General features: G+C 36.2%; 3 protein-coding genes across 4 annotated transcripts in view; 2 read left to right on the forward strand and 1 right to left on the reverse strand.

The window, feature by feature from the left end:
- Positions 1–11,765, reverse strand: part of LOC134821315 (short-chain dehydrogenase/reductase family 16C member 6-like) — a 59,360-nt gene that overhangs the window by 24,499 nt on the left and 23,096 nt on the right. The gene's annotated exons all lie outside the window — the stretch shown is intronic.
- On the forward strand, positions 702–2,159 carry LOC134821103 (girdin-like). Its single transcript, XM_063831769.1, has one exon. The coding sequence runs from the start codon at positions 702–704 to the stop codon at positions 2,157–2,159; it is 1,458 nt and encodes a 485-aa protein (XP_063687839.1).
- Positions 3,329–7,374, forward strand: LOC134820694 (uncharacterized). Of its 2 annotated transcripts, XM_063831224.1 has the most exons (7): positions 3,329–3,371; positions 3,648–3,914; positions 4,711–4,801; positions 5,688–5,799; positions 6,143–6,434; positions 6,591–6,650; positions 6,812–7,374. In XM_063831224.1, the coding sequence occupies exons 3-7, from the start codon at positions 4,721–4,723 to the stop codon at positions 6,906–6,908; spliced, it is 642 nt and encodes a 213-aa protein (XP_063687294.1). In that variant the 5' UTR covers positions 3,329–3,371; positions 3,648–3,914; positions 4,711–4,720; the 3' UTR covers positions 6,909–7,374. The 2 variants fall into 2 exon arrangements, with proteins under 2 accessions (XP_063687294.1, XP_063687293.1); XM_063831223.1 differs by lacking the exon at positions 3,648–3,914.

Raw genomic sequence — 11,765 nt, forward strand, 5'->3', positions numbered from 1 at the left:
AAGGATTTTTATGAAATTTTCTTAGATTTTTTATTGAATTTCTATATAGAAATTTTATATAGGGTTATTGTTATATTATGTGTATATTGTTTTATAATTTTCATATGGTATGAGTGCTGCATCGTGTATATTCTAATGTACAGTTCTTGTATCAGGCCACACAACGATCACACTAAAAAGAGCACTTCTTATCGCAAGTTACGACAGCTGATAACAGACTTCTCTAATTGCAACCAAATGTAAAACGACTAAATTTTTAAAGAATATTTATATGATGACATGTGATGATGTTTCATTATTATTTGATTTGATTTGATTTGATTTGATTTGTCGAAAAGAGTTCTCCATAGGGAGGCATCATTTTCCCGAACTTTTATCCAGCAGGGGTAGTACATGGTATGTTATGATTGCAAATGATTAAGTGGTCACAAATAGGGTAGGGTGGTTTTTATGATTCTTGAGTATCAAACAGTAAAAGCTCTTACTATCGGAAGATAGGTTCTAGAGAGGTTTTACTGAGAGGTTTTACTGTATTTAGTTTTGATTTCAGTAGCCCGCCCCGTAGCCATGGTGTTGGTAATTCCAGAGGTTTTTATATTAATCTATTATGATATGTTGTTAATTTACTCTAATCGGAGAGTTCATTTAAATTAATATTATTCTAACCTAAATTTATGTTCAGACCACATTCTAGTCGATGAATGTCGCTATACCGTTCTAAATCTCCTCTGAGATCACCTGTCTCAAAGTCAACACCCAAGTATAATAGCTCCCTCAGAAGGAGTGCTAGTTTTGGAAAGTCTAAGAATGTTGCCAACTCTACTCTCAATAAATCTTTGGGCTCAGCTGGATTAGACCTGGCTACTGTTGAGAGTGAATACATCAAAAACTTGCAGCAGCAAGTATACTTCCTTGAACTTGAAGCAAACTTTTTACGCGATCAAGCCCAAAAAGCAGATACCCTCTCCAAACATAGTGCAGCAGATGAAGCTTCCAAATGGAGACGAAGGCTCAAAGATGTTGAAATTGAACAAGATTCCCTTAAGAGTGAGATCAGGCGCAAAGAGATAGAAGCTGATGCTGCTGAGATGGAGAGAAGGCAGTATGTCAAGGAGTTAAAATCCCTGAAACAAACAGCAACTGCTGAAAAATCACATCTGCTTGATGAGATTGCTACATTACGACACAAAGTGGATGACACCACTCTCTCAACAAAACAACTGGCTATACAGTTGGAAGCAGCTGAAGAGAGGAAGATGGCCACAACAAGTGAATGTCTTGACACAAAAAGTAGACTGGCTGTTGTACGTGACCAGTTAGATCGCACACTTGGTACCAACAAAGATTTGAGAGAGGATCTTGTGGACAAAAAGTTGGAAATAAAGCAGTTCAAGCAACAACTTGGTGATTTGGAGACGAGATATCTCACTCAGGCAACAGAACTAAAAGAAGCAGCCATCACAGATATGAGAACAAAACTGGCTGATATGCGAGTACGAATGAGAGAACTTGAGGTAACCTCTGAATTGGATAAAAGCTTGAAAGAAAAAGCTTTGGAAGATTCAAACTACACTTCAAAAACTAATTCAATCTTGAGAGAAGAGTTGTGTGACCTCAAAGTTCAGCTTGGTAAGGAGAGAGAACTATATGAGAAGCAGTCCATACAAAGATCCATGGATTCAGATGAAATTGCCACTTTGAAATATAGAAATAAGCACCTTCAAGATGAAATAGATAACCTCAATGACAACGTGGCGAAAGAAAAGAAGAAAGCTAAAAACTATCTCTGTAAGCTTGCCGAAACTGATGCTGACATTTCAGCTAATCGAGCTAACGAAACTCTTCTGCGAAACAAACTTGCGGACGTGGAAATCACCAAGGATGCCAAATCTCATGAAGTCTCCTCCCTTCGTAAAGATAAAAACCTGCTCCTGGACCAAGTGATTGACCTTCAATCCAAGTTAGACTTAAAAACATCAGAAGTCGGTAGTCTTGCATCTGAGATAGAATTCCTAAAGTCCAAGGTTTCAGACCTGGCATCAGAAGCCCGGCTCAACAAATCACTTGAGACTAGAAGATGGGAAGATATCGAAAACATGGCTGAAAAAATTCATCGATCTCCGTCCCCCCGTCCCAGGTCTCCGTACAAGGTACACTGATCTAACACCAGATCAAACTATATCATCTGGACCCATAATCCATATCTGATTAAAGAGGCACAGACTAAGAGTAAACATTACAATATTGTAATATACTAATATATTATATACTATGTGTGATATGTAATTATGAAGCTTAATCATGAAATATGTATAGCTATAATTTGAGTGGCAGCATTGCGCCATGAATGCAAATGGTTTTGCTTTTTAGGTTAAATTATTATGACAGATTTTACCAAATGTACAATCATGTAAATAAAAGATTTTATTAACAGTATATCTAATTCACATTACTTTATACATAATATACTACACTATATCATGTGTAATCATATCGAATATGATCACAGAGGCAATTTATTTCTTTGCCGTGAAAATCTTACGAATATGATACAGGATTCATTACATTTTACATAAGCCAGATAATGTCTATTTTAGACACCCCGACCCACTTCTCCCTCCGTACGCCGCCACTCTACACATAGCAAGTGTAATTTCTACTTCACCCCTAAAAATGCAAGTCCCTCCCATAGGTTGGCTTACGTAATATGTGAACGATCCGTAAACTTATCTAGTATAGTTAATAGTTATACTTTAGTCACAGATGTCAGAATTTGACCACATGAACTTTTGCACACTCTAGTGTAGACCTTAACACATCAATATAATTATCTATACAATGTAACTAAATTTCTAGTTTTAAGGATGTGCGTTTTGTTTTATTACGCTATTATATTATGTTACGTTTTGGTAAATGTACTTGTACAGTACAGGATGATTCTGTATCCATACCATGTATAACCTAATCGTGCAATTATATTCTATGTGAACTTGATTTTACTATTGTATATTTGTAGTTTTATTGTTTCCACACTCATTCAAGTGATCCTAGCCGATTTAAAGACAAACTCTAGCTTACTGAAGTATGTCTAATTATATAATATTTCCATGAGACAAATGCCAACTTATCAACATGGATTGAACTCGAATTTTCCATGCTGTGTCATAGTATGTGACTTGATAGGCTTACAAATTATTAGAAAACATACATCTCGATTGGAACAGTAAGATACCTTGGTGAAAATATCTTTAAAAACGTGAACCTTGTGACCTGAATAGTTATATTCAAACGTATCTCGCTGGCTCGATGATAAACTAACATTCACAACTTTACTTAGGTGTAAAGTGCTACTGAAGCCTACTAATTTACAGGTAAATATATCATTACTGGTTTATTAGTTGCCAAAATTAGTATTTAGATATTTTTAAGATAACACCATGAATCTGATCTTGATAAGTTGGGGTTCTCGCTATAAATCGTGTTATATTGTTGAAATTATTGTACCTTGATCGCTTTGACTTCATTATTCGATGATATTGTCAGTATCTATAATTGTCGTCAGCCATATATTGAGAGGATGGAAACACAGTAAGTGGAATTTATTCTCAACTCCTAAATTTTACCTGAGCACTATATTTCAACCTCAGAACTAAATCAGAACTGTCAGCCAAAATCAGAAACAGAAAAAATCAGAAAATCAGAGCACCAGATTACCCAGACCAGTTCTCTCAATGTCAGATCAAATCAGACAAAAATCGCGAGCAGCTGGTCGCTGGTCTCCTTCCGGCAAAGTTGCCTGGCATCATTAATTAAAATTGCACACTCCCGACAACTTTTACGACTGATCATGACAGAACAGATTTAACAGAAAACAGAACAGATTTAACAGAAACAGGCGCAGAAAATGGGTGAAAGTAAGTATTATTATTATATGGATGTCTGCTCAAACGTTCAAATAGCAAATAATAAATTATATTTTATTTCATTTATCTGGTCAGGCAGTATATTGAACGTGATATTTGTCCTTGATTTGTAGTGTGTACTCGAGTACTAATGATTCAGTTATCAGTTATACCCACACACAGTGGGTAATTGTGGTAAAGTCATTGTGATCACAAGGGGACTCTCAGAACTTCTTACTTATCAAGGTCTGTAACAACGGAAATCTTCAAGATCCTTTTTGTTGAGACGGGCTCCCAAATCGTTAATTGACCTCATAATAGACAACCCTATTTCTGAAGACTTTTATCTGTCTGCACAAGTAGCCGATGTCATCATCATAAGCAAACCCAGCATCCCATCCAGTAGGAGACCTTTAAATGAGTCACATGAGTCACGAGACCTTTAAATGAGTCATGTGACGCGTCCTGAGCTCTAATTTCGGGATTTGTGTCTGCATTTTAGTAGTTGATCTAATCTGTTGGTGCGAAAACCGAAATAGTTTAATTTTTGAAAGTGGTTGGAATTCTTTTTGCTTGGTTTCATCTCACTGATGTCAACCATTTTTGCATATTTTTATTTCATTCAGAGTGAATTCTCATTTTTGGCTTTTAGTTTCTACCTTAACTAAATCAGCAAGTTTATATAGTAGTAGAAAGTTGATTGAACACGATTATTCGTATAAACCATCTTTCCCCCTAGCCTCCCTCTTATGCTTCAAGTGGTAAATGATATTTTTCATTACTTTTTTTCTAATCATTCCTTCTTTAGCTTCAGGAAAATGCCATTTCTCTACGTCGGAAACTTGGGTATTGATTACAATCAGGAGGATATAGAGAAAGACTTCAACGAATACGGAAAGGTAATTTCAAATTTGTTTTAGAGTTTTCTAGCAGACTTTTTATTTGTTTGGGAACATATTAGTCGCACTTTCCTATGTATTGCCATTGGTCGTTTACTTTACTTCTGTAGCATCTATAACTTCAACAGCTCCAGGATGCAATTCTTTTGTCTATTTCGATCATTGTGGTTCTATTTATAGAACTGTTTTTATAAGAAACAATAGACTTCCTATCCCGTTCATAGGTCTAGCAAACAATGCTCTTTAGTGAAGTGGTAAATTTGGTGACCGCCTTGAGGAGACATAGCAGTAAATTTGTCTTACTTTATAGACAATGGTGTCAAAAAATTTCGCAAACACTGACTAATAACCAGAGATAAGAAAATTTTGAAGCTGTTTTCTTGGTTTTGAGTGTTTTGATTAGTTCTGTCGAGGAAAATTCTTGACCACCTTGTACAGTGTACATACGTCATACAATGCACATTGTACAGCTTCATAGTTATGTTAGAATGCAAATATTTCAAAAACTTCCGACACCATCTCGCTTTTTACGCAGATCCTCCTTCCACATGTACAGACGTACAGATGAATGGCAGAATAACTATTGCGGCCAGTTTCAGCATCCTGAACTAGCAAGCACTGTATAAAGCTACACACGCATCAGGCTCTGTTCCGCTTGATTTAGACACATTTAAACAGACCGGTCCTTACAGTCTGATAATTTCTGATTCAGAAATCAGAGAATGCTATTGATTTATCCGAACAGAAGATAAATTCAGACGGGCATTGAATAAGCGTTAACAGTAAACAGTATAACAGTAGATCAGAAGTAGATAATATGATGTAACTCTGATGTAGATCAGAAGTAGATCTGAAGTAGATCAGAAAACTGACAGTTTGTCTGCAGATAAGAGAGGCGTGGCACTGGCCTACGTTTGGATACTGCTTTTTCGAGTTTGATAGTCACAGAGATGCTGACGATGCTATGAAAAAACTCCATGGCTCCAAAACTGCTGAAGGCAAGTATTTTCAATAACTTACTTTTCAATAACATAATATTTAAATTACTATTACTATCTTCAATATTCTCATTTGTTAGAATTTTGACCTGCTATTTAGAAATACTTGGCTCATTTCTGCTGACAGCTATTTTAAAAAGAAATTTCAAATTTTGAAGATTCTGTATATATACATACACTAGTCACTAGGGTTGTATTGCGTTTAGAATTTCTGTTGCACAGATTTTATGCAAGTCATGTACTTCCGGACCGTATGCGGTCATGTAGACTCACTAGCATGTGTTAGACCGGTCTTTAGTAAAATTATACAATTATACAATACATAATACAAACCCGCACCCAGGAAAGAGAATGACTATACAATGGGCACGTCGACCTCGCAAACATCTCCCTTCACGTGCCACTAACAATGACAAGTGCTACATCTGCAACCGATACGGCCACTTTGCAAGGGACTGTCCGGATATTGCAGAAGCTGGACCAGTTTCTCATCGATCACCACCGAGATCAAGTGGGCGTGGTCGTGGTCGTGGTAGGAGATCACCGTATCGTGGGAGGGGAGGGTACAGTCCCAGAAGGAGGTCTAATAGCAGGAGTCCTCGTAGGAGATCCAGATCCCCTTATTCTTATCGCAGGTCAGAGATCTGAGAGTTTCAGAAGATAAACTTAAAATAGTTGTTGTCCAAAATAGTTATGGTTCAAATAGTTTCATATAATTTTCCAATCAATCATTAAAAAAACTAGTTAATCATTTATCCATGATAATTATTTATACTTAAATTCTCTCTTAGATCTGTAGAGAGAAAATCCCGAAGCAGATCCTCTGAAAGATACAATAAACGACCCCAAAGGTAACCTTGTCTCTTCCTCATATAATTAAACTCAAATTTTTATTTGACAACACATAAATTGGAAAATTTAGAATCGCCCGATGGTGCGATAAATTCATTTTTGCTTGAAATAGTTTTATATGTTTAGCATGCATAACATTGAGTTTTTTATTCTCCTACAGGAGTTACAGCAGATCTCCATTACGCAGATCCCCTGTTCGCAGATCCCGTTCTCCTGTTCGCAGATCCCGTTCTCCCGTCCGACGCTCACGATCCTGATATCGCACGTGCTAAACAAAAATATGCTTCTACGCATCACTTCGGCAAGTTCGGCCGATAACCATAATAACAGAACTTTTTGTATCAATTGACTGAGAAGTCATTATTTAAAAGTCTCGATGTTTTTAGCCTGGATATCTTGAAATTGAAACGGTATTATATATTGTATTTTCAAAAGAAGATTGATTCATTTATACAATATACAGAGTTGTTAGCGCTATGATATTAAAGCTAGTTTCCAGCTGAAACGGCTTTATTTTAAACGTGTTATTAGAAAATAACCATTAAAGAGTATTAAAACATTTTTAGTGCTTTGAGGTTTTTGCACGGCACTTTTCATACGGCTTACTTTTTATTTTGACTATTGTGCTGACTGCTGTTGCATTATCAGCAATTTCAAAGAAGTTACAATTGTATTTCAGGAGTTCACTATCACAATCATAATATTATATTATATTGTTTAGATAAAAAATGTCCAGTATCATTTCTACAAAAATCGGACATTGAGCCAGTGAGCCTTCCAAGTCCAAATTTAAACATGAGATTACTCCCACGAAACTCCCACAATCTCGGACAAGCAAACAATTATCTGTTGCATATCAACATTCTGTTGTTGATAGCTTAAGTTCCGATTGTTTTCCGTGTAGTACAATTAAATGTTGTCGTGTAGACGGAGAATTGTTCACATGCAGATGATCCTGCTTCAGTTGCACTGTGCTGAGATCTACTGTGCTGAGATCTACTGAGAAATGTTGAGTATTCTATCGTGTGTGAATTGTGGAGTGGTATTTTGTTACATGTGTAGTGTGTACACTGTACAGAGATATTAAGTAAAGATATCATACATGATACATGCAAGTAATATTAGAAATACGGTCCATGAAGCTATGAATTTAACATTAAGACATGCTTTAGACTTTGTTAATATTTGAGAGTGCATCATCAATCTTCTCATAGTTGGCTATGATCCAGAATATGACGGGCTACAGACTGCTAATAGAGACTATGAAATTCATCTGATCTGCGGGTAGTTATGGTCTGTTATAAATATCTAAGCTGGCTATTAATTTTAAATGATAAATTTAGAACGGACAGCTAGTAGTCGGCTGTTTTTCCTTATACAACACTGCTGTAACCGGTTATAGACCGGATAAAAGTGGACTTTTAATAGTCAGATCAGGTAGGTATACACTACTCAGTTGCCGTTTCACAAGGAGTATGCTACTTGTTAGGCTGAAACTTTAACAACAGTTTTTTTTGAAAGATATTTCACTCCAATCAAAATGTTTATTATAGAATCCCACAATCATGCAGGATACCTTGGTGTTAATAATTAACACATGTATTAAAAAACCACAAACCGTCTTCCTCTTCACACTGCACTGTTTAGGGATGCCAACCAGGAGAAAATGAGACCGGAATCGTTTGAAGTTATCTTTCATCTATTGGCAAAGCTTTCCATGACTCATGATCACTGCACTTGACATCACCAGCATTCATCGACATTAATACTGCCATAAACATGCTCATAGCCTGCTAAATTGTAGCTGTAGAACATTTATAACCATCCCTCTAACAAGAGATTTATAACAAGTTATAACCCTACCGGCTACATGTGCACTACTCAGCTCTTTCATTAATATGACTCCAGTATTCTCATAGTGTCATTCGTAATTGAGATCCATGTCATTTCCTGGATATAATTACCCCTGGTAGAGAGAGAGAGAGAGAGAGAGAGAGAGAGAGAGAGAGAGAGAGAGAAGAGCGGTATCCAGACTTTCACTTTTATCATAACCCTCATTAGTAGATACATGTGGAACACTCTCCTCAATATAATATGTATTAGGACAACATTATAGTTAAAGTTCTACACTCAATGTCATGGAAACCATGTTTGTTATGGACTTGGTGTGGTCACGTGATATGTTTTAACAGTTTTTATTGGTCAATTGCACTGTGGAAGACGCTGTCCTATTGGCTCTTTAATTTACTTAGAGCTTTACAGACAGATCAGTTATTGTATTATCCTATTGTTTCTATGGCAACCAAGGATTCTTTAGTCTTATCTCGGTTTGGGGAGAGCACAGTGCGTTCTGATTGGCTGTAGTCAACCGCGTGACTGAAATGCTGCCATTCGATTGGTAGGTTTTCGCATTATGCCAGGCTTTCAAGTTTTGTGGTCTTGAATAAATTGTTGTGGTAAATTCAGGGTAGTAAGAAAACGTGTGTCAGGCAGAGGTAGACTCTACTTAGCTTTCATCAATTTATACCACTAAATAGCTAATTAGCCTGTTAAGTCAGTTTAGATCCTCTTAAATTGCCAGATTAGGAGATATAACGTAAGATATGATGCGGTTAATTACAGTATTATATAGACACTTTGTACTTGAGTACCTGCAACCATCACACTGATATAAATATCAAAACAAAGACGTTTAAACGTTTAAAAGACGTCGGATCACTAGAAGTCTATATTGTAGCTAATGATATAAGGGATTACTGTAGTTCTCTGTTCTTGGCTTCCGTTCAAATAATAATGATCTTTTCTAAACAGTTAACCTCTGGATTGAATCTGCAATTGTAGCTGAATAGAATTCGAAGATATTATAGTGTATTGGGCTCTGATTGGATTTGATTATGTAAATGAGAACTGTTCTGTTATTACTTAAGAGGAAATAATAGTTAATAATAATAGTTAAATGTTTACAGTATGCACTGAAGAGGTATCCTAGGAAGTTTCTTGAACTTTTAACAGGTACCCCTCCTCATCTCACCCTCAATTAAGTTTCCTATCATTCGGCTGAGATAAAGAGTGATGATGCAATGGTCCGCCTTTTTTAAAGGCACATTTTTATAGTAACTTACTTCGGGGTATGCATATTGTCCGCAAGTCCATGCAATTTAATTTCATTCAAGATTATTTTTCGCAATTGTTGGTTTCCTCCAAAAATCCTGTTATTAGCTATCAGGGAGAAAACATTCGGATTAAAATTCGACCTTGATAATACTCTCCGGAACTTACAAACGACATCACCACGCAAACATTTAACCTACGTGTTAATCTTTAACCGGTTACCATGACAACAGTCATTTAATGTAATTACTGGAGGGGTTCACTTGGGCCTGCATTTTGCGGTACCATGGCAACGTAATTGTTAAAACTCCTGCAATTCGTAGGTAACCTTATTAAATGTAACACTTTGAAATGTTTGAATTTGGTAGTCATGGCGACCTGCATACAACTTAAGAACGGATATTACGTTATGTCGTTAGGGTAATTTATGAAAGCCATATATTATATTGAGAATATTGGACAAAATGGCAGTAAATTTTAGAGCTATTTGGATCAATGGGACTGGTTCCATTAAGGTATTGGAGGTGTCGGCATTTTCACATGCAAGTTAACTTAATATGGGTTGAAATATTACATTTTCTAGAAACATATTGCACGAACTCGCCATCGATCTGAATTGGATAAATCATTTAGGACTCAATTTTCGAATCCAAACATGCCTGAGCCACTCAAAAAGATTGCATCTATCCAGGCCGAAAGTCCAACATCTAATTAGTTTCCGACATTTCTTACAATGGCACTTTCTTGATGCCACCGCATCAGGAGTCAGGTAGCAAGGTAACTTCTCAACTTGGCAACGCATCAAATTGGGGGCCACCTGCGTGCTAAAAAGAATGGCGCAATCAGTACTAGCATACTTTGTCTAAAACGCTATGCACGAGAGTTTTTATCGTGATATTTTACCGCGCGCGCGGCATCCACTGCATGCATGCGCCAAATTGCCGCATCTTCTGATCTGCGATGACGTCACGATGCAAATAATGATTTCTGAATGCTGTTCCAGAGATTAGTTTCAGCAATTATGACCATAAAATGAAATGCGTACAAAGCTCCTCGTACATGATCCTTTCAGCCAGATGGTTACGCCTTAGCCCTTACCAATATTCCGTAACCCCGTGAGTCCACGTATTACTTAAATACAGTAATTGATGCAAGACTCCAATTTCTAGCGTTGTTTTTCTACATTTACACCAGCCTGTCTTTCCTTATTCTTCAAGTAAATGGGTTTTGTTTTATTGATTGGTTAACGCACATTCGTAACCTATAACAAAAGTGCCTAACCTCCAAATTATCAGTAGTATCAACCATATATAGGTCAAACATTATATAATAATTGTGTTTCGTAGTCATCTTTATTCCTCATATTTAAAAACCAGTAGATAGGCCGGTGTGGCAAAATACAGTGATATAAGTTCCGTGTGTTTGGACAATTGACGAAAGCATTTATGCTGCAAATTAAATTCAAATCATATTACACATATCAAACTAACTTCGTTACTAGTATTCAATTATTTAACTTTAAATTCAACGTATCATTGACAGGACTCACAACTCAATTGAAAGGGGGAGGCGCCGAATAGACATTGCCAGAGTGAAGGTGAAAATCAAACTGCGAATTCCAAGAGTGCGAGCTAGTGTATGGGTAAAATATGAAATGTAACCACCTAATTTCCCACCCAAAATATTAAAATAAAATTATTTTGTGGCAAAAATGTACACATTATTTCTGTCAACTGCAAATGTTTGATAATTGAATTTTGTATTTACATTAAACTTATAATCTATCATTAATCTACCGAAATTAAAATATCATAATCATAGTATTTTGAAGTTTCGAAATATATCCATAAACACTGCGAACATTTAAGCTATGATCGCCGAATTCTACAAAAACTTATGTATAAATTTTACGATAGTAGGGTATTACTATTATTCGGGATATTTTACAACTTTAAGATTAAACTTGAATTCACAAAAGTTTGGATGCACAAGAAAATGACTTT

The sequence above is a fragment of the Bolinopsis microptera genome, chromosome 9 (assembly GCF_026151205.1).
Source record: "Bolinopsis microptera isolate Bmic1 chromosome 9, MBARI_Bmic_1.0, whole genome shotgun sequence".
NCBI lineage: Eukaryota > Metazoa > Ctenophora > Tentaculata > Lobata > Bolinopsidae > Bolinopsis > Bolinopsis microptera.

Coding starts and splice junctions, on each gene's coding strand:
- LOC134820694 (XM_063831224.1), top strand. CDS start 4,721: ATGCCATTTCTCTACGTCGGAAACTTGGGTATTGATTACAATCAGGAG. Junction 4,802..5,687: donor ACTTCAACGAATACGGAAAG/GTAATTTCAAAT, acceptor GTTTGTCTGCAG/ATAAGAGAGGCGTGGCACTG. Junction 6,651..6,811: donor TACAATAAACGACCCCAAAG/GTAACCTTGTCT, acceptor ATTCTCCTACAG/GAGTTACAGCAGATCTCCAT.
- LOC134821103 (XM_063831769.1), top strand. CDS start 702: ATGTCGCTATACCGTTCTAAATCTCCTCTGAGATCACCTGTCTCAAAG.